Source organism: Crotalus tigris, unplaced genomic scaffold, assembly GCF_016545835.1.
Source record: "Crotalus tigris isolate CLP2741 ecotype Arizona unplaced genomic scaffold, ASM1654583v1 scf7180000024401.5802323, whole genome shotgun sequence".
Lineage (NCBI taxonomy): Eukaryota > Metazoa > Chordata > Lepidosauria > Squamata > Viperidae > Crotalus > Crotalus tigris.
In genome coordinates this window covers 4,980,527-5,007,943 of record NW_024100569.1, presented here as the reverse complement: position 1 = coordinate 5,007,943, position 27,417 = coordinate 4,980,527, and the positions used below count along the sequence as shown (strand labels likewise).

General features: G+C 39.3%; 1 protein-coding gene across 9 annotated transcripts in view; it reads right to left on the bottom strand.

The window, feature by feature from the left end:
* The window catches only part of DMD (dystrophin), a 962,852-nt gene that overhangs the window by 579,944 nt on the left and 355,491 nt on the right, over positions 1 to 27,417 (bottom strand). For all 9 annotated transcript variants that reach the window (XR_005555060.1, XM_039329649.1, XM_039329655.1 and 6 more), the window contains exons 3-7: positions 27,085 to 27,177; positions 25,883 to 25,960; positions 21,898 to 21,990; positions 18,755 to 18,927; positions 6,226 to 6,344 (exon numbers count right to left, since the gene is read on the bottom strand). Coding sequence is in view for 8 of the 9 variants with exons in the window: in XM_039329649.1 (XP_039185583.1) it covers positions 6,226 to 6,344; positions 18,755 to 18,927; positions 21,898 to 21,990; positions 25,883 to 25,960; positions 27,085 to 27,177 (556 nt within the window). In the remaining variant the exon portion in view is untranslated. The remainder of the gene's footprint in view (positions 1 to 6,225; positions 6,345 to 18,754; positions 18,928 to 21,897; positions 21,991 to 25,882; positions 25,961 to 27,084; positions 27,178 to 27,417) is intronic.

Sequence of the window (27,417 nt, the reverse complement as noted above, 5' to 3'; positions counted from 1 at the left end):
TTTAAGTTTACTTGGTATTCAAATCATTCTTCTCAGTCATAATTCTCTCTAATTTAATTACCTTTAAATGTTCACATACATCATCCCAGTATTTTAATATTTTATATATTATAAAAATACTATACTACTTATATCCCATCCCTCTTACTATAGGGCCCCTTTATATCCAAAATTATCTATTCCTTTAACCATATTAAAACAAATGTTTAATCATGTAGTACTCCATCTGTTAAATTGAATCAGATTTCTTAAGTCTAACTCTAGCCCTCTTCTTTTGCCAAATAGTTCTGATTTCCAGGAAGTTCCTATATTTTTGTAGGTGTTGTTGGGAGTGTGAAGGACAGGTTGAGTAGGATATATCCTTTTTGTCTCCCAGACTGATGATTTTCCTGGCAGCTCTATAATCATTTTGTTAAATCTTCTTTCTTATCCTCAAATTTGTTTTGACAACCTGTTGGATAAAATATCTTTTCCATTTTCATTGTTGTAAAAAACTTGTAGATTTTTTTTCTGTTTGTGTTAAGTTATAGTTCTCTTCATTTGTAGCTTCCCTGTTTAAGTCACTTTCTTCTAGTTTGTATTCTGTTATCTGATTTGTTTGTTCATTCTTTATCATCTTTTTTGAGAGTTTTTTGATTGTAAGTTTAGATTGAAAATGTGCTCATTTATGTCATCAAAGTTGTTTTTGATCTCTTTGTAGTTTGAAACTATTGAATCTGTCATAGCATTGCATACATTTCCTCCTGAAAAGTACTTGTCTCATCTTGGAGTATTACTCCTGCAGATCTCTGATGTTCCAGGCTAGATCTTTCAGAAGGGAATATTTGGTGTGGTTTCCTGTACTTTTTAGATAAATATGCAATATCCATTTCGTCTCCCCCCTCCAAATAGTCTTTCACCAGTATCATAATCTCTGTAATTAGTCTTATCGAGCCAGCCAATCTCAAAATCCAAACCATCAAATCTTATATAGTTCTTATCTTTATATAGGGTTTTTGTAATCCAATGTATTTCTAGTTGTCAAGGTATCAGTGAAAGCAGTATTTTATAGCAATTCTTCTATTCAGGATCAGTTATCAACCCATCAAAGTTGCAATCCAGAGTATTTAGCCAGAGCTAAAGTTCTGTTACAACATTGTGAACATTATTTTAGTTCATCTGCCTTAAGGAAAAATAATATGAAGGATTAATTACTGCACTCACTTCTAGGAAATTCCTGAAGGCTAATCTTAACAAGTTAATGAACTGTATTGTATAGCATTTTAAAATTACTTAGATTCAGAAATCCAAGTTTTTACACCATGGGACAAAGTTAACTCAGGCAAGTTCTATTAAACTGAAGAACATTTTAGTGTGCTCTTCTGAAAAAAAATTAAATGATTAGTAAATGATTAAATATTCTTTTACTGAGAATAATTACTCTTTTAATCTGGGAATAATTATTATTGAACCAGTGTATGATATTTAAAGAAATGTAACATAACAGTTATTACTTTTAGCAATAGCTTTCTGTACCATTATTAAGCACTTGAATGACAAATGAATAACATTTAATGGACAAGGAAGGAAGAACACCAAGAAGAAATAACTATACTATTATCTTCTGTGGACAGTTTCAGTTCAGTCATTTAGGAAGGGTTTGGGCATACCCTACTTAACTCCATGAACACATTTGGTTCTGAAAAGCATTTTGCAAGCCCTTCATTAAATCAGAACAAATGTTTTCCTTAGGAAGAATATTTAATTAAGTTTAAATTTGATTTAGGCTGATATTTATTCAGGGTGTTGTATTCTGAGTACCCAAATGCAAGCGATGTGTGACTTTCATATTTTATCTCTCTATTCCTCTCTGACTAATTTTCTATTTAATATTTTTTAAAAAAAGTTTACCTTCCCCAATCTGTATTTCCATACATTTTATACAACATATCATCGGCTATCTTCTATGGGAGTTATGGGAATATAGTTTGAAACACATAACAGATGCTTCCAGCCAAAGGCATTGGGTAATTTATAAAAGGGACTATTTTCTCAGACAGTGAAGGTGAGTTGTAGGATTGACAGCAATGGTGAAAACATTCTTCCCAAGGCTAGGTTCAGTTGATTCCCCACAACCACCACCAAAGGAATATATAATCCAAACCTGTGTAACTTTATTCAAAGTTAAATTCCACTGATTTAATGAAACTTATGCACAAGAAATTGAACATAAATTACAATCAAAATCTCATAATTATTTAATATACAATAGTAGTATAAAATATCTCTCCAGTTATCTAACTGAATTTTGTGATGAGCAGAATTAATGCTGATTGGATGTAGATTTAGAAATACACTAAATCCAAAAATATTATTGTCTATCAACTATTGTTAACTCTGCAAGAAAATAATGTTGATGAACTTAATGCATTATATTATTCACAGTTAACATAGAATATTATAGACAATGAAATATTATAGGAATATATATATAGGAATTGTCAAGCCCTCCCAGGCTCGACACTCAGAGGAGGAGAAGAGAATGATGGCACACTGGGGAGAGGACATCGGTGACCAGCACTGGCTCCAGGAAGCTCACCTCCTCTGATGATACAGAGACCATCCTAGTGAGGCATATCAGACGGCAGTGCCCCGGCAGCGCTCCGGCGGTGGTCTATGGGCAGAGCTATCGCAGTGAAGGATGGTGGAAGCTATATTTCCAGTGCTTCCAGTTTCAGTTAAAATACGTACCTGGTGGGGGGAACTTTCTTTGAGATGTGTTCTCCCATATGTCACAGTACAATAGCAAGCGGGAGGAGGTGGTACAGGCTTTAATACCCCCCTCCCAGCAGCCAGTGAAAAGAGTCACAGTGGTGCAGGCTATGGAGGACCTGATACAGATCTTGCAAGGCGCGCTTATAACCGATCCCTGATTGGTAGCCCATCCAGAGGTTTTAACCAGGAGGGATGGGTTGGCATGGAAGGGCAATACGATCTATGTCCCACAGTCCTTGCGGGTGGAGGTACTTCGCCGGGGTCATGACATTAATCAGGCCGGTCATTTTGGTTTCCTAAAGACTTTGCATCTGCTTAGACGTCAGTTCTGGTGGCCGGGTATGAAAACGGACGTGGAGACGTATGTCCGGGAATGTCCTGTATGTGCAATCACAAAACCCCAGGTAGGGAAACCACCTGGATTGCTACAACAGGTTTCCAACCCTACCCGGCCATGGGAAGAAATTGGCATGGACTTTATTGTCGAGCTGCCGGAGAGTCGTGGGAACACGATAATATGGATGGTGATAGACCTGTTTTTGAAACAGGCACATTTCGTACCCTGCAAAGGGTTACCATCAGCACGACGGTTGGCAAAGCTGTTTATAACACATGTCTATCAGTTACAGGGAGTGTCCCATCGCATCATCTCTGACTGAGGTGAGCAATTCACCGCTCAATTCTGAAGGGAGTTTATCACGTCCATTGGTTCATCACAATGTCTGAGTTCCGTATTCCACCCCAGCACGAACAGGGCAGCTGAACGCACCAATGCAATGGTCGAACGATACCTGTGATGCTACGTCGATTACCAACAAACAAACTGGGCTGACCTGCTACTGTTAGCTGAGGTGGCATACAATAACACAGTCCACAGTAGCACCAGTTTTGCTCCTTTCTGTATCATTCATGGGATTGAGTTTGTTCCAATCCCCGAATGCCCACAGGGAGACCCTGGAGCATACCAACCACACAAATGGATTGTTCACTTCCAGAGCATGTGGAAGTCAGCAAAGAATGCTCTGAGGAAAGCAGAGCAAACATTGAAACAATAGGCCAACAAGAAATGGACTCCACAAAAACCCTTCCAGCTTGGAGATGAGATTTATCTGTCTACAAAATACTTAAAATTGCGAAGGCCATGTAAAAAACTGGGTCCGAAATATGTAGGCCCATTCAAGATACAATGAGTCCTCAACCCAGTAAATTTGTGGCTACATTTGCCCTACAACCTTGGCAGGGTGTACCCGGTCTTCCATAGCAGCTTTATGAAGCCTGTGACAAAACTGGCATTTAGGCATATAAAACAGCCCCCCGGTCCAGTTGGGGGGGATCAATATGAAATCCATAAAATACTCGACTCCCAGTGTCACCGGGATTGTGTGCAATATTTTGTACAGTGTAAAGGTTATCCAATATCTGAGGCATCCTGGGTAGGGGAGGATGATGTTGATGCACCTTGGTTAATACGGCGGTACCACCGTAAATATCCTCAGAAGCCAGGGGGGAGAGTAACCATGCCCGTCTCCACAAAACCAACCTAATCATATGTCTCTGCTTGCCTTCCAGGAGGACACCTGGTAGAGGGCCGGCTGTCAAGCCCTCTTGGGCTCAACAGTCAGAGGGGAGAGGAGAAGGACAGCACACTGGGGAGAGGATGTCGGCGACCAGCACCGACTCCAGGCAGTTCACCTCCTCCGATGATACAGAAACCATCTCAGCGAAGCATATGTTACATATTAAAAATGTAACACCATAAAATTTATACCGTATATGCCGGCGTATTAGGCGACCCGGCGTATAAGATGACCCCCGTCTTCATCGCCGAGTTGCCTTCCTAGAACGTCGTCTTATACGCCGGAAACTACCAGTATTTCCGGTGTATAAGACGACTCGGCGTATAAGACCCCCGTCTTTGGCGCCGAGTTTAGTGCTTCCAGAAGTCGTCTTATACGCCAGCATATACGGTAGTAGTTCTTTAAGCAGCTGAAAATCTTATGACAATATTAAGACAAAGAAAACATGCAATTTTTTTTTGTAAAATATTCTGAATATTTCAAGAAAAGTCAAGAAAAGTTCAAATATATGCAATTCTTTTATTTTTAGAATCATGCCATTATTATGATCAGAGAAAAATACACAGATCTCAACATTTTGCTTGGGCCTAATTAATAAACAGTTTTAATTAGGTTTGACCTTTTGAATCTGCTCATTGTGAGTTCATACCAAATCAAAAGTATGATTGAAGAATCCAAAGCTTTGTATACCTTTCATTTATGACTCAAAAATTCCAGATTGGGTGTCCATCTAGCCATTCTTCCATAAAACTCAGATCAGTGGAGGGCTGCAGTGTTTGTCCTTCTGGAACTCTGTCCTATTTCCACACAGGATTTTTGGATCTCATTGGGTTCTTGCTCACCTCTCTTACTAAGGCTCTTCTCCTCTGATTGCACAGTTTGACTGGGTGACCAACTCTTGGAAGAGTGCTGGTTGTGCCAAATATCTTTCATTTGAGAATTATGGAGGCTTCTGTGTTCTTAGGGACCTTTAGTGCAGTAGAAATTTTATTGTAGCCTTCCACAGATCTATGCTATGCAATAATCCTGTCTCTGATCTCTGCAGGCAATTTCTTTCATCTCATGGCTTTTGCTCTGTTACAGTATGCATAGTCAGCTGTGAGGCCATCTATAGAGAGGTGTGTGCCTTTCCAAATCATGTCCAATCAATTGAATTTACCACAGGTAGACTCCAGTCAAGGTATAGAAACATGTCAGCCATGATCAAGAGAACTGGGAGGCACCTGAGCTAAATGTCATGTGTTGTTGCAAAGAGTCAGAATACTTATGCTAATGTGATATTTAAGTTTTTCTTTTTATTAAGTTTACATACATTTCTAAATTTCTGTTTTCACTTTAGCATTATGGGGTATTGAGTGTAGATTAATGAGAAAAAAATTAATTTTAACAACTGTAGAATCAGGCTGCAGCATAACAGAATTGAAAAAGTGAAGGGGATCTGAATGCACTGTAGAAAAAGTGAAATGTGTATAAAAATAAAGATTTATGAAATACGACCTACAGTACTTAAATGCATAGTTTTTAAAGTATTAAGGAATTTTAGAAAATTCCTAATTGTAAAGACCTGTAAAGAACAACACTTATTTCAGTTGGATGCATAATAACAATAAATAAAAACAGCATGTTGGCTATATTTTTTAAAAATGAATTGTACGACTATAATGTTAGTCCACATCCTTTGAATCCTTGAAAGTTTATTATCATGAAGAGAATAATAAAGAGTGAATTAAATTCTGAAGGCTCAGTGCACTAAATGAAACTTGTATGATAAGACATTGGAAATGAAGATGTAATATATATATATATATATAATCTATTTAAAAATATAAAACTTTTTAAAATCATCTGTGTGAAAAAATAATCTTTATATACATAAAATCCTATTTGCACAAACCTTCAGGATCAAGGAGTTTCTCAATTCCCAGGTGTTGTTTTGCTATATTGAATGCATGATCTAATCGCTGCACAGTGGACTGTTGATAAACCACATCATCCCAATTGAAGAGATCGGGCCTGGATAAAAGAAAGCCCAAAGTTACTTTCAGAATCATATATAGAATTTTATACTGTTAGTTATACTGTTGTGGTATAAATAATTGTATTTATCTATGACTCTACATTTTCACCAAGAACAAGCAAGCCATTTGAATTTTCAAGGCTATGAAGAATTTTAATCTTATTAAAGACAGTCATGCACAGATCAGTCCATCATGTATCAATAAAGTGCAGCATATAGAGAATAATCTTAAATTCAATAGACCCTTGTTCAGTTACTTTGCCTTATGGCAAAGAAGCACAAGTAATGGAGATCAGAAAACCTAAGTATGCCTTCTTTATTTAATCCAGGCATTTCCTTTTCTTTGATATAAGCTACATATTGTCCATTCTCTCTTAGTTTTCAGGCACATATAGATAAAAGACATGTGCAAACACTGACAAAAATTCTATGGAGAAACAGAGTGTTTATGTTACTATGTCATTTTGTTTCAGGAATCTATACCGTTTCAGTAACTCAGTTACAATACTAAGCAAGTGGTGCAAGTTTGTTTACTTATGAAACATTTCTGAGTAACACCCAAAAAATTTTGCCTGTGATATCAAGGAACTTCCAGTGACAACATGGGAATCTCATGCATAATACCATTAAAAGGAAATAATTGGGTCCAACAGTTGAAACTCTTCAAAAGAACTTCAAGGCATTGTTTAAAGAATCTTTTATTCGAGAAACAAAGTATTGGCACTACATAGTTAAAGCCAAAAACTGAATTCCCCTCCCCTGGGCACAAAGTAGCAAAGCACAATTCCCTCCTCCAATTAACTGGCATAAATCACATTCCTCTTTTAGCTTGAAGCGTGGGCTTTCTGCCCAGCTCTCCAGCCCGGCCAAATCTTTATCAACTCTGGGTGCAATAACCTTGGATTCCCACAGCTGAGTTATTATTGTTATGACTAACTGGACTCTCATCCACATCCCCCCTCCCAGCATCAACTAACTCTAAAAGCGAAAGAGAAAAGATGTTGTCAAAGCAAAAACATCCGATGTTAGCAGCATTGACACTTAGTTTTGCCAGAGCTCATTGTCAAACATTTATTTTAGAAAAAAAAATAGATTATTTTTTAAATTTGATACACTATGTTGTAAATTACCTTTCTTTCAAAGCCATAAGAATTGTATTACACATCAACCTCTGATTTTTTTAAAAAAATTATATGCTGCTTGATTACAAGAAACTCCAAACATTTTTTCAGAAATCAAACATTTTTATTAGAGTCATGATTTGGATTGTATACAATTTTAAAAGAGAATTTACAGAGTAATGATGCATTTTTATTATTATTTTATCTAAAGAAATCGAAACAAAAAATTGAAATGGAACAAATTAAATACACTTTAAATGTTGACATTAGCCTAATCCTAACTCTAAAATACTAAAATAAACCTGACATTTAAATGCAAAAATACTAAAATATAAAATATTTAAAACTAAATTAAAAAGTAGGAAAGTTACGTTGTTTGATAAAATATTAAAATCCTACGTAACTGGAGGTTTTAATGTGCTGATAAACTACTAAAATATTAACAAGTTAAAATACCTAAATGTGATTTTATCAGACCATCTATAAATCAGTTTATTTCCAATTAGAACTTAATTTTAATGTTTAAATTCCACATAATTATAGTCATTTACACATTTTAGATTAATTATTGCAGTGCCATGTTTGGCATATTGCTGGTAATATGATTTCAGTTGGTTTATCTAAATAGATGACTAACATAAGAATGTTACAATTTGTTTTGTTTTCCATGGGCATCTCTTTTACATGCAAGAATACCGAAGGTCATGAACAAGAGTTTCTGAGATTCATTTCCTGTACAGCAAGGTCTTTCATTAAGTGGTATATTTTCAAATCTATCATCAAGGACTGATAAAGGGAAGCTATTAAAGCAGACATTATATACAAGTGTTTTGTATATAATTGTGTCTTTTTGTTTAAAGGTATAAATGTATGTGTGTATACGTAACAGAGAGAGAATCTGTTCATCTCTAGGATTTTTTTCCCCCAGCCCCACTACATGATAAATGTCTAATAGGTTGTAAAACACAATGTTAGCAAATTAATTTTCAGCATAAATTGACTTGTAAAGGTTTATGCTAGCATGTCAGGATATTAAAAGATTTATCAGTTATTATATTTAATAACCCTTGGCTGTAGAAGAGTGAGCACCTTCTGTAAAAATACTAGAAACATCCAACAGCTTCAAAGATATAAATGCTGATATACAGTGTGGGTAAAAATACAAATGAGTCAAATATAGCTGCCCAAGAGGTCTGATAAGGGCCTAACAATAAACCTCTCTATTCTCTAAGTAAATAGGCATCAGTCTGAAGTGAACATAACACTTTCAATTGGACCAATTTTATTAGCAACATAAAAGTAATGGTGCAAGTCTAGAGTCCAGGTAGCAATGTGCTAGCCCAGCTATGAGAATACAAAGGAATTACAGTAAGTAAACAATGTGCCTATATATCAACACAAGGATTATGAATAATTTTATACAATAAAATGATTTTGGAAAGAGTAGTTCAATGCAACTATGATTCATGGCAAGCATTTTTACAAGTAGCACTTCATATAAACTATACAGTTAATCTGCACAATTATCTTTTCTTTTGAGATCAATTGGCATTGTTTTCTTCAGAAAAATGGAGTGAATAATCTTATTGCTACATCTTTTTCAGAAACAGACTAAAATCTTATCCAATCAATCTTATCAGGATTAAGCTGAAACCAATTCTTTGTTTCCTATTCAAACTGTATATCTTCTAGGAAAAGAACTTCCATAGAATTGTTTGGAGAGTTTGGGATAGGAATGTACAATTGACCCCTTTCTAAATATGCTCAATGGGAAAAGTACATCCCACAAAATGGTGCCTAAAACCAGACCTCTCTCCTACTATTGATATTAACTGGAATCAATTTTGGAGAAAAAAATTGAATCCATAAATGGGATGTATTAAAAATATGGTTTGTGAATGTGTATAAATTATGCTGTGTTACCAATCTGCATTACATGTTTTAAAATTTAGTATTACATCTGATATTTAAATTTTCATTCATTAGTGTGAAACTATACAGTATAAAGTTGTCCTATAGAATGAGCTGAAAAAACATAAAATTCATAGCTGCAGCAGAGTCTGTAAGAACATGGGATTCACTAAAGCCTCACTTTCTTAAGCGTGCTTGAATTACAACTTCTTCAGAGAGCTTTGGAACTGTAGTTGTTTAAAAACAGGCTTCCAGTAAGTGGGACTGCATTCCAGATTAAAACAAAGAGTAAGATCAGATTTATGATTAATGGTAAAAAGCTTAAGTATAACAACCTTAAAAAAATTAAAATGGATTAAGGGGGTAGTTAATTTGAAATAATAGGATTTTTATTAAAGTACTTTTTAAATGATTATATAAATGAAATACCTTCATGGGAATTCAGACTGTTTATAGTTCTAGTGGAAAGATAATTGGCAGACTTTGCAAAACAAAACAATAAATGAATCCAATAAATGAGACATTTCATGTACCCATAGAATTACAGAGCGTCTGAAGAGATCAAATTTTAAAGACTTAAGATGAAAAGGGGAAAAAAAAGAATTATCTTTTGTTGTGTCCTGAGCCTGCAGGCTGCCACGTTGTTGTGTGTATGCGGCCAAGAGACTTTTGAAATTGCTGAAAACCTCGTGGCTCCTGCTTCGCTGGAAGGCGTAACGTACACAGGCTTAAAGAAACTTCTAGAAGAACATTTTCAGCCCAAGCTGTCCGTCATTGCATGGAGGCACATGTTTGAACAAAGGGATCTAAGGACTTTATCGCAGCATTGAGGTGACCAGCTAGACCGTGTGAATTTAAAGATTTAGAGGAAAGACTCATTTTGTGTGTGGACTGAGAAATAGAGACTTACAGCAAAAGATCTTCGCGAAAGAAGACATTTCATTCCAAGATGCTCTATGAAAAGTTACAGCAGAGGAAACAGCAGGTGGAGCAGTAAAAAACATGTGGCCCACCAGAAGCCCTCCAGAGACTGTTGCTGTCCACCAGGAGAACGTGCAAGAAGATTCGGAAGAGGTTCCTGAAGATGAGGTGAATAAGTTCTACCAGGCAGCCGGAAGGAGACAGAGAGATTGCATAGAAAAGACTTCAATAACTTCACAATGCTTCGGATGCGGAGGACGCCACAGAAGAGCAGACTGCTGGTTCTGGTTTGCCATTTGCAGGCCTGTGGAAGGCAAGGCCACATTGCAGCCGTATGTCTGAGTCGTCAGAAGGTACAACCTAAAGAAGAATTGCATCTAAAAGGTACCAGGGTCCCCAGCCAAAATAGGGTGGGTTTCTGCGCAACACAGAGAAGTATTCTGAGGACAGGCACACATAAACCCCTAAAAAAGAAGTTGTCCCTTAAAGTAAAGTTGCAAGGGATTCCCTTATCCACTGGTTCCGCTCTCTCCATTATTTCCCTCAACACATTCAGGAAGATTTGCAGCAGCAGTGGCCTTTGAGTGAAACTCAGGCCATCCACTGTGATACTTACAGACTTTCAAAATTCTAAGGTGTGTGTTAAGGGGGAGACTATCCTTAAGGTACAGTACAAGGATTTTGAGGGTCCTTTAGATGGTTGTTGGGGATGAACGTTTGAATCTTATTGGACTCGATTGGTTTGAGGCTCTGGGAATCCAGGTCACGGGGCTGCACCATTTGCAAACGTCTAGCCTTGCAGAAGTCTGCAGGGAATTTGCAGATGTGTTTAGCTCTGAGCTTGGAACCTACAAGGGGCCTCCAGTTTCACTACGATTAAATCCATCCATAGCATCCATTAGGGTCAAGCCTAGGAGAGTTCTATTTGCCCTTAAAAACAAAATTGATGCTGAACTGGACAAATTGTTCCAGAAGGGCATTCTAGAGCCTATAGATTCTAGTCCTTGGGAAACCCCCATAGTAACGCCTTTAAAGGCTAATGGGGACATTTGTATTTGTGCGGACTACAAGTGCACACTAAACAAGGCACTACAGCAACACGCTTATCCAGTACCTGTAGTAAGTCACATTCTAACTTCCCTAAAGGGGGGGGGGCGGATATTTACAAAGCTTGACCTGGCACAGGCCTATCAACAGTTGCCTGTTGATGAGGCAGCTGCTGAGGCTCAGACGATTGTGACTCATAGAGGAACTTTTAAAGTGAAGAGATTGCAATTTGGGGTAAATGTAGTCCCTGGTATTTTCCAGAGTATTATGGAGAACACACTGAGGGGTATTCCAGGAGTCTGTCCATATTTTGATGATGTCCTCATTGCAGGAGAATCACCTCAAAACTTGGCTGAGAGATTAAGGGCTGTCTTGCTTCATTTTAGGGAAGCAGGTCTCAAGTTAAAAAAGGACAAATGTAAGATAGGACTCAATTCTACTGACTTTTTGGGATTCAGGATAGATGCTCAAGGCATTCACCCTTCTGAAGCTAAATTAAAGGCCATTCAGCAGGCCCCAAGCCCTAAGTCTAAAGGGGAACTACAAGCATTTTTGGGGCTACTAAATTTTTACTGTGCCTTTCTGCCAAACAAAGCTGCTATAGTTGAATCATTGCACAGGCTCTTAGACAAACAAGCCTGTTGGCAGTGGATTAAGGTCCATGAAAAAAGTTTCAGTGAGCTTAAGGCCTTGCTTACTTCTAATGCTGTACTGGCTCACTTCAATGAGCAGTTGCCTGTTTGCATTGCCTGCAATGCTTCTCCATATGGAGTGGGGGCAGTTCTTAGCCATCTGTTGGTTGATGGGACACAGGTCCCTGTAGTGTATTACTCCAGAACCTTGTCTTCTGCTGAGCAGAACTACGCTCAGATTGACAGGGAGGTGCTGGCCATTGTGGCTGGCATTAAGAAGTTTCATGATTTCATATACGGCCACCATTTCATGGTCTACACTGACCATAAGCCTCTGCTTGGGTTGTTCACCACAACCAAACAGGCCCCACATATTCTTTCTCCTCGTATGCAGCATTGGTCCATTTTCCTGTCAGCATATGACTACTCTTTAACTCACAAGCCTGGAAAGGAAATGGGTCATGCTGATGCTCTGAGTAGATTACCCCTTCCAATACTGGAGCCTGATCCTGCTCCAGCCATTAATATTCTGTCCATTCAAGAGCTGCCCGAGTCTCCCCTCAATGCAAGGGATGTGGCTGCTGAAACTGCCACTGACCAGATGTCCACACGCGTTCTGTCATGGGTGTTGTCAGGATGGCCTGACAGATGCCCTGATACTGAGTTTTAGAGTTTCTGGCAAAGAAGAAGGGTTGTCTGCTATGCGAAAGTAGGGTAGTAATCCCTACCTCACTGAGGACTAGAGTGCTGCATTCTTTACATGAGGGACACCCTGGCATAGTCAGGATGAAGGCGCTTGCACGCAGCCATTTGTGGTGGCCTAGCCTCAATAAAGCCATTGAGGCTCAAGTGCATGGGTGCCATGTGTGCCAACGGTCCTGGCCTGAAATGCCGCAGGCCCCAGTTCATAGGTGGGAGGAAACTCACACCCTGTGGTCCAGGGTACATATAGATTACGCTGGGCCCATTCAGGGGCAATTCTTCTTGGTTGTTGTTGATAGCCATTCTAAGTGGCTAGAGGTTGTTCCTGTGTCCTCCATTACTGCTGCCAAGACTATCCAGGTGCTGAGAAGTCTTTTTCCAACTCATGGCCTTCCAGATGTTCTTGTTTTAGACAATGGTCCTCAATTCACCTCTTCTGAGTTCCAGGTTTTCTTCCGGGCCAACATGATCCGCCATGCAACTTCTGCTCCTTTCCACCCATCCACCAACGGAATGGCTGAATGTATGGTGTGCACCACCAAGGATGCCCTTAAGAGACTGACTTACGGTGACTGGCATCACAGGTTAGCAGACTTTCTTCTTGCACATCGCACCACACCTTGTACTGCCACTGGAAAGAGCCCAGCTGAACTTTGTTGGGGTCATCGGCTAATTACCAAGCTGGACAGACTGCACCCTGACCGGGTGGCGTCTCAAGGGTCGCATCCACGGCCACCAAGGTGTCTGCAAATGGGTGCTCCTGTTTGGACCAGAAACTATGGGCCTGGTCATCTCTGGGTACCAGCTGTGGTCTGCAAGATCTAAGGGCCCTTGTCCTATGAAGTGTCCCTGGAAGACGGCCGTGTTCTTCAGCGGCACATCATTCAGCTGCATACGAGGCTGGAGTCTCACCCTTTTGCTCCTGGCTCTGCTCTGGGGGGGGGGGAAAGGTTATAGAATACATTCTGATGATCAATGTCAGCAGCCAGTGCCGGCAGCTGAGGAGATCGTTGATACCCCATCCCGAGATTCCGCAAGTGCTCCAAACAAGAATTCATGGGGCAGAGAACTACCCTACACACCAAGATGCACTCCAGCCAGGGAGTCACCCTGGGGGCATCCACATATCCCATACAGAAACAGTAACACTCCAGACAGGGAGGATAACTGGGGGTATTCACAGAACTCACAGAACATGCAAGAACTGGCAGCTTCAATTCTGCAATTGATTCCAAAAGGAGGTCCTATGTAAGGGGGGCAAGCAGAGAGGCCTCTCCTGACCCCGGCACCGCAGCATGACCTTGGGGTCCGCCGAATATTGGGGCCCCTTACACATACCTGTTTCACAGGGCACATCCGAAAACGATTGCTGGCTTGAGGACATAGGTTCTCAGGAACCATCCAGAGTAGTTCTGGAATCCTCAGCCAACTCAGAAGATTGGAAGAGTGCAGTTGCTCTCACAGAGCCTGGAGGAAACTCTGGCATTTCTGCCGATACGCCCTATCAGGGATCACCTGCAAAACCTGTGCATAAAAGTCCTGGTCTAGCGAGTCCATCAGTTGGGCCGGTAGGCCAGGCGTCCTTAAGGTCAAGTCCTGGTCTGTCCAGTCGAGCAGGGAAGCTGTCAGGCCAGGCACCCTCCCTCATCCTGTGAAGGTCCCAACGGGTTAAGGCCCCTCCTAAACACCTAGATGAGTATGTAAGGTTCTTGTCAGCATAAGAACAGTACAAGTCTTGGGTGGGGAGATGTAACCTATGTGGGTAGTAACAGAACCCACGAAGCACACATTAGAGAGTGGCAAACAAGTTGTAGCAGAATGGAGTGTCTGTAGGATGGAAAGAAATTTATTATTTTATATTTTATATGGATTGTAAGAACAAAGTACCATGTGTGTTCTAGCTAAGAGGGGAGGGGTGTTGTGTCCTGAACCTGCAAAATGCAGGCTCAGGACATTGCAAGTTTCCCGGGCAATTGCAAAAGCTGCCCGGGACCAGACTGAGTGGTGCTGACCAAGCGCACATGTGCAAGGCGCGAAAAGTGCCTACTGATGTTGCCATCTTGTCCAGGGAATGGGGACGTATAAAAGGAGGCCTGCGTGCCTTTGCTCATTGTTGGAGTTTGAAATAAACACAATAAAGAGCTGTCCCAGAAACATGTGTATTCTTCATTCGCCATCGCTCCCAGGACTTAATACCTTTCATTTCTACTTTAGTATCCAATTAAATGGCGATTATTAGAAAGGTAGAACAACCTACAGAAATGAAAGGAAAGACTATCACATTTGAGACATTTCAATAGATGTATCAAGAACTGGAAAATAAGGTTATAACTACAATAACAGCATCAATACCTGCCTATGTGAATGCATAGTTTAAAAGAGATCTGAAGGAAGAGCTAAAAGTAGAGATGAAAAATAATCTTGAAAAATTTACAAGACGACTCTCTGCTGAGGTGATTCAAAACGAAGTCAAAGTAGATATTTTGAAAAATAAAACATAAATTTTGGAAAACAAAATAAAGATAATAAATAAAGAGCGAATATACATATTAAGTCAACAAATTGATGAAAATGATATAATAAGACTATTACTGGATTTATAAGAGAAAGAAGGCTATACAGGACAACCTGGTGAAAATAGTAAGGAGAGGATTGTTGAAGCCTTAAAAAAAATAGGATGGGCAAAAGAGATATGGCTAGAGACCAAGTCCTAGAATAATATTTCTTCCAACTCTGTTATACTGTTACTATTACAAATTTCAATGTCAACCTGTAAATAGTGGGGGAGGGCATGGCCAGGGTGGGTATGGCCAGCTCAATGTTGCTTATGTCTGGGGGTGCCTGTGGTGGCCCAGGCGGGCCTGGGAGGATCCATTGTCTCCAGCCAAGGAAGGCAAGACTAGGGCAAGCACTATACCCTTGTCCACCAGAGGAGCCTTGCTGTTCCTCTTAGGCCATGCAGAGGACCCCCAGTGATGCAGGCTGTCGGAACCCTGGGCAGTGGAAGGCAAGTGCCCAGTCCAGCCTTTCCCAAGGGGGCACCTGGCTGCACTTACCTCCTCCTCAAGGCTGCTACTGATTGGCTTGCTCTCCTTGGCCAAGTTGCTCATAGTATGTGCTGGAGGGCAAAATGTGTGAGTCAGAGGGAGGCCCACTCCCTCTCCCTGTGAGGAGACTCGGCTTTGTAACCAAAGCATCCTCAGTGATAGGATGGGAAACTACCAGGAGAGGTCAGGAGACGGGGACAAGGGAATGGTGCAAGAGCAGCAGGGCTGCTCGTGGCAATGTGCTAAGGCAGGACTTCCCTCAGACCCTTCCTCACTCTCATTATAATCTTCCTTCCTTCCTTCCTTCCTTCCTTCCTTCCTTCCTTCCTTCCTTCCTTCCTTCCTTCCTTCCTTCCTTCCTTCCTTCTTTTTCCTTCCCCCTTCCTTCTCCTTTCCTTCTTCTTCCTTCCCTCTTTCCTTCTTTTTGTTTGTCTTTCCTCTTTCCCTTTCTCCTTTTCTGTTCCTTCTTGGATGCTCAAATGCAAAAGGGGAAACATTTTTTGATGTTTCCTTGCCTTGTGATCAAATGCCACTTTTGTTAGTAGTCTGTGGCCATTTAAAATACTGAGAACAAACCAGGCTCAGTTTATCCCATGCTTGCATTTAGTGGGGGCATCCACAGACAACAGTACAGCAAAACTGTCAAAATGGTGGCTATGATAGTTGATCAGAGTTCCTCTGTTTTTTATGTGCAATAGCTTTAGCATTTAGGAACAGAGGTAAATTAGTTGCTTTTCTATTAATACATAATTCTTAAAAGAGCTCTCCTGTAGGGACCCTGCCATGGTCTAATGCAGACTGGAAATATAGCAAAGGAAAATATTTTTCCCCACTCCGCTTTGTCCTGTTTTCCCCACTGGAAATGGCTTTTTGCAACACACAGGGAGAGGATACTTTCCTAAGAGTTCACAATTCAAGAATACCAATGTTAACTTGGATTGCCAAGAAAGTCCTATCTGTGACAAAAGAGAACACAAAATTGCTTTTTTCTTTGAGCTCAAGTTTTAATGGATCCAAGATTAAAGCAGAATGGCGTGAACTGGGCCATCTCCAACAAAGTTTCCTCTCCTTCCTTCCTTCCTTCCTTCCTTCCTTCCTTCCTTCCTTCCTTCCTTCCTTCCTTCCTTCCTTCCTTCCTTCCTTCTTTCCTTCTTTTTTCCTCTCATCCTCCCTTTCTTCCTCCCTCTGTTCCTTCCTTCCTCCCTCCCTCCCTCCCTCCCTCCCTCACTTCTCATTCTCATTTCTTTCCTCCCTCCATGCTCAGGAAGGGGTGATGGGAGGGGGAGATATTACCAATGCTGCCACCACCTGTTGCTGTCCCACATGGGTGGGGCTGGTTCAAGTGAAAGGGAAGCCTTCTGGTTGTGAGATTAGGTCAGCGAGTGGGCCATGGAGGTGCTGGTGGGAGGGGGGTGGCACTGATCTGCAACATGGTTGCATCCATCAAAGCCAGAACACACTCAGCCTTAGATCCACGGGGCAGCCCTGGAACCAGCGAGGAGCTGCCCTGCTGCCTCTGTCCCACCCCCTAGGTGTGCGCACAGGAGACAATCAGCTCTGGCGTCCTGGGTGAAGTCAACCATCAGGGATTCTGGACTCTACCTGCTCACCTCCTCTTGCATGCATGACCAGGGGATGGAGCAAATGCACCCGTCGCTGGTTCCAGGGCTGCATCATGGATCTAAGGCTGAGCATGTTCTGGCTTTGATGGTTGGCACCAGGTTGTAGATCAGTGGTTGGTCGGCCTGGACCAGACCGAGATGCCGGATGCTGGTCCTTCGTTGTTTCTAGAGCAAGTCCCTGGGCCAGACAGAATCACATTGTGGGCCGGATCTGGCCTGCGGGCCTTGTGTTTGACATGTCTGGATTAAAATATACTTTTCAATTCAAAATTAAATAATATTCACTAATATGCTCAAAAGTAAAATTTAGTTATACTTCTATGATTGTTTTATGCTGGTTGGCTAAGCCTTATGTATGTAATATTTACAAATTGATTTACCAAATTTTGACTGAGAAAATAAAAATTCTTAGCAATTATTATTAAAAGGAAAGCTTATTCTAATGAGACCTTTATACATATAATTCAAAAATATAATTATTTACTTATTAATAATTTCTAAGATTGGCATATAATTATCTATTTGTTATGAACTGGCAATTATTCCAAATGTAAAAGTAACAACCTGATATTGATGTCTGGAACTACTTATCAGCTTTTTAGTGTTGAGTAACTCAGAGACGGTGGCTCATTCAAAAATCTTCTGTTGAAATCTTGGGTTAATGTTACATGTGAATTCAGCTGATTTACAAAACGTGGCCTATAGGACTATAGAGATGGGTACATACTATTATAATATTTCTAATTACTTGATTAATATGCTGGGGTAAGTCCAAACAAACCTCATTATTGCTTAATATGTTATATGAATCCTTAATACGTTATATGAGTCAAATTTTATCTCCAAACGCCTGGAGTAAATCAAGCAGATTTTGATTGGCTGTTGATATTGCTGTTAATCTTGCAACAGTATTGCACTGCATGAATGGGTGTATATATCCTAATATCTTATCACATTTATGCTTTCCACATTAGAACACTTATACCTAGTGTTGAAGCTGTTTGTGGAGAAATGTACTAATATTATCCATTGAAAGGTTTTATGTATATATTCGGATCCTAAAACTGAATCAGTTGCACATAGATTGTTCAATTTTCCTATATATCCTTCTTACAGATTGAAGCTAATTCACTAACTATAATCCACACAGGTAAACCCCAGTAGGGACTGTATTTTGTATTAAATAATCAGAATTCAGTTTCCAGAAAAGTGAATCAATTCAGTTAAAAAAATCAAGCTTTTCTTAGTTTCTGTTATGAACAGGGAGTTTTGGCTGGATCCTTTGTATTTTAACAGTATATACTCACCACATACACAGCATAAAAAGAGACAAAATGAGGCAGAGACAGACAGTCATAAGGAAAATTGCTTATTTACTAGTAAATTTATAATACTTTCCCTACCTGTGACTGTGTATGAGCGCATTGAAAGCCAAACCATCAGACCAGCTATTGGTGAAATTAAAAACATTGACCTGTGGATAGTTCTGAGTTGATTGACGAACCCAGCTTAACAAGATCTTTTCACTGTTTGTTTGTTGCAGTCCAGCCATGATGCTTTTCATAACATTTTTTACCTAGGTTACAACACAGAATTTCAACATTAGCTATATTTGTTTATGGAGTCAACCCATTTCCCTTCTGTAAACCCAGTTTTTTCAACTTCCTTTTAGTGGGGGGGAGGGGGTGTTCAGCAAAATTATCCATAGGGCCTATGCTCTCAACCGAGAATCTGCCAAACTGAAATAAAATAAATTATTTCTACACATTTTAGTGCAGTAAAATTGTAACTTGAAGAAATAAATCATACATTTTAATTTCAATACATTTGATGAATAGCATATCAATGCAATTATAGACATGGATTTAATAAGGGTTAAACCTGGACTAATTTTATCTTCAGCAATAACAAATATGTGCCTTTCAAAAAATGAATTCAAGAGTTAAGGCTTTGAATGCTCTAGAGAAGGTGTTGCTGGGGATAAACTATGGATCAATATCACCTCCCTTGCTCAAGATCTATCAAATAATCATGAAAATTATTTTTTTTATTTGTAGAACATAAAGGCTGGATTTAATATATCAAGGAACATAATGCTATAATATGAAAGTAATCCTACATATATTCTTACATCTAGGGCTATGGAGAATTAGAAAGAGACAGAAAGGAAACATCAAGATTTGTTTCTAGAGAAGCGGCCATATTAATATTGTGTCTCTTAAAACTATCATATTGGTTAGAACATAAAATACTGAGACTTTTCATGTGAATGAGGTATAGTTTTAAGAAGTGAAATAATTATGTTTTTATTTTCATGGGACTTTTGCTTGTTTTAGCAGTGATATAAAACCTTTTTTTAAAAAAAAAAAAAAAAAAAACAAAATACACTTTTCCTTTGATTGATTTGTTGGGAGCCAGAGTCCTGATGCAAGTGTTAATAGAAAAGTGAAATAGGGAGAATCATGACAATGCATTTTAATTAAAATTACTTCTTCCCATACATTTGATTATTTGCCATATATTTAATGATTTATGAGGTACATAAAAATGACAATTTGGTAATAACCTCTAGAAAATTTGTCTGAATTTTCCTGGTCTTTGGTATACTGCCTTTTTTGCATCTTACATTGCAGTAATTCTCAAGTTGGAATTAATAAAAGTAAAAAAAGACACATATTCCATGTTTGTATATTTCTTAATACAGGGGTCCCCAAATTGTGGGCCACTGCCCTCCACTTGCACTAGTGCTGCCCTGAGTGTTGCATGGATGCTAGCCATGTCTTGAGTGTCTCGTGGGCAGTAGTCCTGTGCTGAGCATTGCACAGGCATTCTCCCACCCTAAGCATTGCATGGCGCTAGGCCCACTCCCAGCATTGGATGGATGCTCGTGCTGCTTCCAGCTTTGCATGGGCGCTAGTCCCACCCCCAGCATCTTGCAGGAACTAGCCGTGGTTCAACATTGCCTGGGCGCTAGCCCCGCTACCAGCATCGCATGAGCACTAGACTTACCCTGAATGTCATGCAAGTACTAGGCCCACCCCCAGCATCGCGCATATGCTCATACTGCCCCCAGAATCATGTGCACACTTGCACCTCCCCCTTTTGCATCGCACATGCACACAGGGCCACATGCCTGCCCCTTCCTTTCTCTCCAGGCTGCCAACCTAGAAAGGTTGGGGACCTCTGCCTTAATACAACAGAATAGAGCTCAAATTCCTTGACATTCTGCTGCAATTCTATGTTCAACAGTTACCTTACTGTCCTTTAATTATTAACCATATATCATATAGTTCTTTCAAAAATTATATTCCAACCAATCTAAGGGTCAATTTATGATTTCTATCCATAATATCTATATTGTAATGTGCTGGTTCTCTTCCTTCCTTAGCAGCTAGCTCCAGTCTGTGTTGATCTAGAGTGAGAGCTCCTGGGCTCAACCCATACTTTTTATGGTGCCACAAGATTCAGTATTTTCTACACTGATGTTTAAGAAGTCCATGAAGCTTCTGGGAAAAGTCATATTAGGCATGGGGTGACCTACCTATCTTCATATCTGGTGAAGTAAGTGATGTGTTGATAGCATGCCTTGTTCCTAGTTAAAGCTCAAACCTGGCAAAACTGAGTGACTATGAATTTTAGGGTGACTAGTTTCTGAGAATTTACTATCTTTAGTTCTGAATGAGATAGCACTGCTCCAGATAGACTCAATGCTCAATTTGATGGTCCTTTTGAAGTCAGAACTGCTCTCATAAAAGAGCAAGTAGTACTTATGGCTACAAGGGCTTTTGAGCACCAGGAAACCATTTCTGGGTATGGAGGCTCTACATTAGTCATTCATGCCTTGAACATCTGGATGGATTACTGTAATGTGTTCTACAAGAGTTTGCCCTTGAAGTGTATTCAGAAGCTTCAACTGATGCAAAATAAGGCAGTGCAGACAGCTACAGCAACCTAAATCAGCACATGTTACACCAAAGGTCTGCGAGCTGCATTTCTGATTAGTTTGCTTCTGGGTTCAATGTAAGGTGCTAGTAATGAACTATGAAGTCCTATAAATATTGGGCTGGGCTACTTGATGTATTTCTCTTCATTTACATCTATGCATCCCATCACATCTGGCAGAAAGGATATATTGTGGGTCACATCCACAATGTCATCTAAAAGGATGGAGGATAAGAGTCTTTTCTTTGGAACATCATTATTCTGAGGTTAGACTGGCCCCAGAAGATGCTAAAGACATGGTTTTGCCATCTGGCCTGGGGGAGTCCATTGATGTAGACAAACCAAAGTGATTATACTGTTAGGAAAATGAATGGTGCTCTCTCACAAATTATGTTTTTTATGTTTTTGTTTTAATATTTTAATGAAGTTTGGGGGGGGGGATTGTGGGGACTTTTTTATTTTTAACTTTGTAAATCACCCAGAGTCATGGAAATAAAATGGGCAGTTACAAAAGTTTAACAATAATACAAATAAAGAGCTACATTAGTGTCCTTTGTTTATTAATCATACATCCTACAGCTCTTCCAAAACAATCATTTGATACCTGCCAGTGGAGAATTATACTCCAGACCAATCCAAGGGTCAATTTATGATTTCCATCCACAATATCTATACTGCCAATATTTACCAGATCTACCTGTTAGAACAAGACAAAACAGAATAAAAGATAGAAATTAATCAATGTAAATGTTTTTATTTGCAAAGTAAAAGAGCAAGAACAAATGGGTTTATATTTCCAGGAGAATGGCAAAATACATTATTGCTGAATTAATATAATCAGACTTCTAAAAGTCATCATATTTTTTAAATGTATCCATTCAGGGTAATATGTGTGTTTGCATATTTATCTACCATTTAGCTTGTAGAGATGAATAAATATCTAACAAATATTTGACAATTTGTTGACAGAATATGAACAGTTGAAGTCATTAGAGGAAAATGAAATTGGCAAGGATGTAATATTATACTACAAAATAAACATAAATGATTAAATGACTTTTAATAAAATGTTTTGACAGCACAGAGAAAGAAAGCTTGCTGAAACAACTATATTTATATCTCCTTTCATAATATACATTTTTTAAAATTATCCAGTAATTATAATTCTGAATAAAAGCAGAAATAATATATAGGCATTCCATTAATGTCTGGTTAATATAAAGTATTGTTATATCATCTCCATTGTAAAGATTTCATAGATATTATTTTGCATGTTCTCAATCCAGAAAAATTGACCATATATTTGAATCTATGATCCATTATATTTATCTGTCCTAATAGTAAGATTTTATGAGTTGGTATACTTCTACACATGTCAACTCATAAAATTACCAGATTCTCCTTCATTAGAGTCTTCTATCTAATTTTCACACTGTTAACTTTCACGATTCAAACAACATGCATACAATTTTGCCCCAAACATTTCCTTAACAGGACTATGTCTCCATATTTCTTTACTTTATTATGTATACTTGGATGATATTTTTGCCAAATACTTCGTTTTTGCATCTATACTAATTATTCTAACCAGATTATTTTCTTATTTGATCTCTGTGTGTTACCTAACCTATAATTAACACTTCCATTGATGTTCCTGCCTATCTTACCCATCAGTCAGAAACTCACATTTCTCCATTAGAGACAAATTATTTATCCATCTAAGGCAGGGGTATCAAACTCAATTTCACTGAGGGCCACATCAGCATAGCAGTTGCCCTCAGGGGCCTGGGTGGATGTGGTCACAGTGGGTATGGCCTACTGGGTGGGCATGGATGGAGTGGGTGTGGCCAGCTCTACATTGTTCGCATCAAGGGTGCCTGTGGGGGCCTGGGCAGATCTGAGGGTCTCTGGCAGAAGGGGGTGGGACCAGAGCAAGTGCCAAGGCATGGTCCACTGGAGGAGCCTCACTGTTCCTCTCAGGCCATGCGAGGGGGACTGGATGGTGGCACGGGCTGCCCAGAGCCTTGTGCAGCAGAGGTCAAATGCCCAGCCTGGCCCTTGAGCACCTGTGGCACCAAGCCCAGCCCACTTCCCAAAGGGGGCTCCCAGCTGCATTTACCTCCTCCTCAAGGCTGCTGTTGCTGTGCTTGCTCTCCTTACCAGATTGCTCCTGATGGGTACGAGGGCAAAGTCAGAGGGAGGCCCATTCCCTCTCCATGGAAGGAGACCAAGCTTTGTATCCAAAGCTTCCTTAGCAATAGGATGGGAGACCCCCAAGATAGGCCAGGAGGATGGGGCAGGGGGATGGTGAAAGGGCAGCAGGGCAGGACTAAGGTAGGACTTCCCTCAGACCCTCCCTCTCCTTCTTTCCTTCCTTCCTAAGTACAAAATGGTGGGAAAATATTTGAGATGAGGGAGGGAGAAAAACAGGCAAGAAATACAGCTGGGGAGGTGTCACCCTTCGTGATGAATGAAGAAATCCACCATCGCCTGGAAGTGGCCAGCACATGGCCCTCACCTACTTCACATATCTGGCTTGGTGGGCTCTAGGGGAGGGAAAGCCATGAGCAGCGTGAGAGTCAACATTAGTTGTGCAATGCTGCTCAGTCCCCAGCCTGCTCGGTTTCAGCAGGCAGCGGGGTGCTCTCCTCACAGCGCCAAGAGGTTGAGCCGGGTGTTGCGAAGCTCGCCACCTTTTCACCTTACTGCCTGCTGAAACTGGGCAAGCTGGGGGCTAGGCAGCATTGCACTGCTCATCAGATTTGTGCCACCCTACTCAGCTCTTGGCACTGTGAGGATAGTGCCCCACTGCCTGCTGAAACAGGCAGGCTAGAAGCTGGGTGGCATGTTTCTTTTTGGATTTGCGCCGCCCAGCTCAGCCTCTCGGTGCTGTGAGGAGAGTGCCCCACTGCCTGTCGAAACCCCTCCCCCAGAGCCCATCAAGCCGGATATGTGAAGTAGGTGAGGGCATTTGCTGACCACTTCCAGGTGATGGTGCATTTTTTCATTCCTCACAAATAGTGACATCTCCCCAGCATGCACCCAGGGGGGGCAGCCAATGCAGCAGGGGCTGGTTCCTCACTGTTTCCAGACAGCCTTGTAGAGCTAAGACTGAATGTGTTTCAGCATAGATGGCCACCACAAAATTGTACATTGGCTACTGGCTGGCCTGGGCGAAGGCCACGACAGTGGGGGCTGTTCCCTCACTGTTTCCAGGATGGCTTCATGGGTCACATGAAACCACTTTGCAGGCCGCATTCAGCCCCCAGGCCTTGTTTTTGACATGTCTGATCTAAGGAGTCATTTACTACATGTATCACACAAAAATTTTCCTGAGCCTTTCTGTTAATGCATTACTCGTCCAATTTTAGAGCTTGTCAACACAAAACTGACAAGGCTGGTACATCCACATTGTAGTCATTTAATGAATCGCCAGTTATGTAGCATCCTAAGGAAGTATTTGTTACCAGAATAAAATATTTCTGTGATGCTGATGTGAAGAGGAACATTGGTCTCAAGGATAAACAATATTATCAGGCTTGATTTTTATTCCTTTTCTTTTTCAAATTTTACAATATCATTGTAGATTTTTCAGATTCCATTTTTTATAAGAATAAAGTTTACTATGAAAGTATAATACCATGGTGGTGAACCTATGGCACAGGTGGCACACATAGCCCTCTCTGTGGGCATGCATGCTGTAGCCCCAGTCCTAGGCCTTCAGCTGGGTTTTATAAAACCTTTTCGCTTTAGGCCTCCACCACTGTGTGCAAAAAAAAAAAGTTCAATCAATCAATCAATTTCAACTTCTCACAGGAAAAAAAAGATCTCGCAAAGTTGGAATTGATTGATTGAACTTTTTAGTCCCACTCAGTCTGCTGTTACCACGGCAGCCATGCTCTCTCAATGGGCCACGCCCACCCAATGGGCCATGCCCACCTAGTACCTCATGATACATAAGTAGGTTTTGGGTTGCAGTTTGGGCACTTGGTCTCTAAAAGGTTCACCATCACTGGTCTAATATGTCTATACTCTCCTCTTTGAGAATAAAAGGTTCCTCAACCTACCGTGACAAAGAGATATTTGAAATACAATGTTCAGATAGTTACAAATTAGAAATTGGTCCATTAACTCTTCAAAACTGCAGCTGCTTTCTGACATAATTCCACAATGTCTAAAGTATTTCAATATATCATTAAATATGAAAGATTAAAAAGTAATTCTTTTATGGAATGTATAGCAAACACACACACACACACACAAATATATATACAATCCTTGAATTCCGGGAGGAATATAAATCAGCTGTTTATTGTTAAAAAAATTAAAAACAATAAAAGCAACTACAATACTAAATGTTGTAAATAGTTGCTTTTATTGTTTTTACATTTTTTAACAATAAACAGCTGATTTATATTCCTCCTGGAGTTCAAGGATTGTATATTATTGAACAGATATGCCTGGGATTTGGATTTTTCCACAGTTTTTAAGACCATTTCCTGAATATATTGCAGTTTCATGTGATTACACAGAATCTTATCCACTGTACCAACTCTGTGTACTCTGGATTCATGCAAATTATTACTTACATTATTTTTCTGCAAGATTTGTAGTGCTTTATTGACGTTGTTCAAGGCATGAACTCTAGTGGAGCCCTTTTCTTTCCCCTATAAATATAAATATCTATTTCAATTATTTTTGTTTAAAAAATCATTCACATACTTAATATGTTTATGACAGAAAGCTTACACCATCTTTGTAACAACTAACAAGAGCTTAAAGAACATAAATCCTTATTTTAGTAATATATTATCACTATTGCATTTATCGGTGACTATATTGAATCAGGGGAGTGGTAAATTGAAATCAGTTTTGTTCATTCCATTGTAAGTTTGAATCATACTAACAGTTTTGTCAGTTCCTTACATAAAAATGATTGAGTGACATTTTAAAAAAATAGAGAAAAACTATATTTCCGGTTTTACACATGCAAACTATGATTAGATACAGAGAATTCTGTCTACGCTATGTTAATAAAATATAACTGTATATTTTTTTAGGAAAACCAACAAACCTACTGTAGTTTTCAAGCATATGTTCATCTTAATTATATTTAATTTTTTTATAACTATTTTTAATCTATGAAAAGTCCTTCCTAGTATTTTATGCATTTTGTTCTATATAAGACAATCTTCTTATTCTGAATCAGACCAAAATAAAGAAATGTAACAGTCAATAATGATGAAAATAACTGTTCTCCCTTATTTTGGAATATGCATATGTTTAGCTATAACAATAGAGTTCACTAGAGGCAATTGAAATCAGTTTGAACTTTGAAATGGGAATATTTTATAAATTTCATCATCCAATTCTATATATTGAATACATGGATAATGTATTTTTATCTAAAAATCAGAAATAATATATATAATATAAAACTTTTATAAATATTCTGAGACATATTTACATTGATATCTCCATGTTTTTGTTCACTATACAATGAAATACATTAATAAAAGGACAGTAATAGAAAATGCTGTCACTGCAAGTTTCCATGAAGGGAGGACAATATGTGAAAATTTTTGGGGCATTTGCTAGGAAAAGGAAGAGAATATCATAAAGAAATTTAAAACATCAGCAACTTACACAAATTGCAATATATTCTTTATATGTTTATAAAATATTATAAAATAGTTACAGGTACAAGATCCACGAATGCTAATTTTACAATGAATTTTATATGAAGAAGAATTGCAAAGTTATTTGAGGTAGTAGATAGATATATACATACAAGTTTTTGGCGTGTAAGACCTTCCAGGAGCTCCAAAAGCTTTCGACCATCTTGCAAATCTCTGAAGAGATCTTCAATTGGATGAATACCAAACTAAAATGAGAGGAAATTTATTAGACTGTATGCTAAACTATTAAGAAAATATTATGTCAGTTGCTCATACAGAAATAAGTTTTCTATAAGAAAACTGACTTTTCACTTTTAGCAACAAAATATCTTATTTTGTTGCTAAATTTATGAAAAACATCAGGCATAAGATTCTCTCACAAACTAAGTAGATTAAGACAAAAGAATAAACTGTACATTTCTCATGAGATACTGTTCTATAATCTG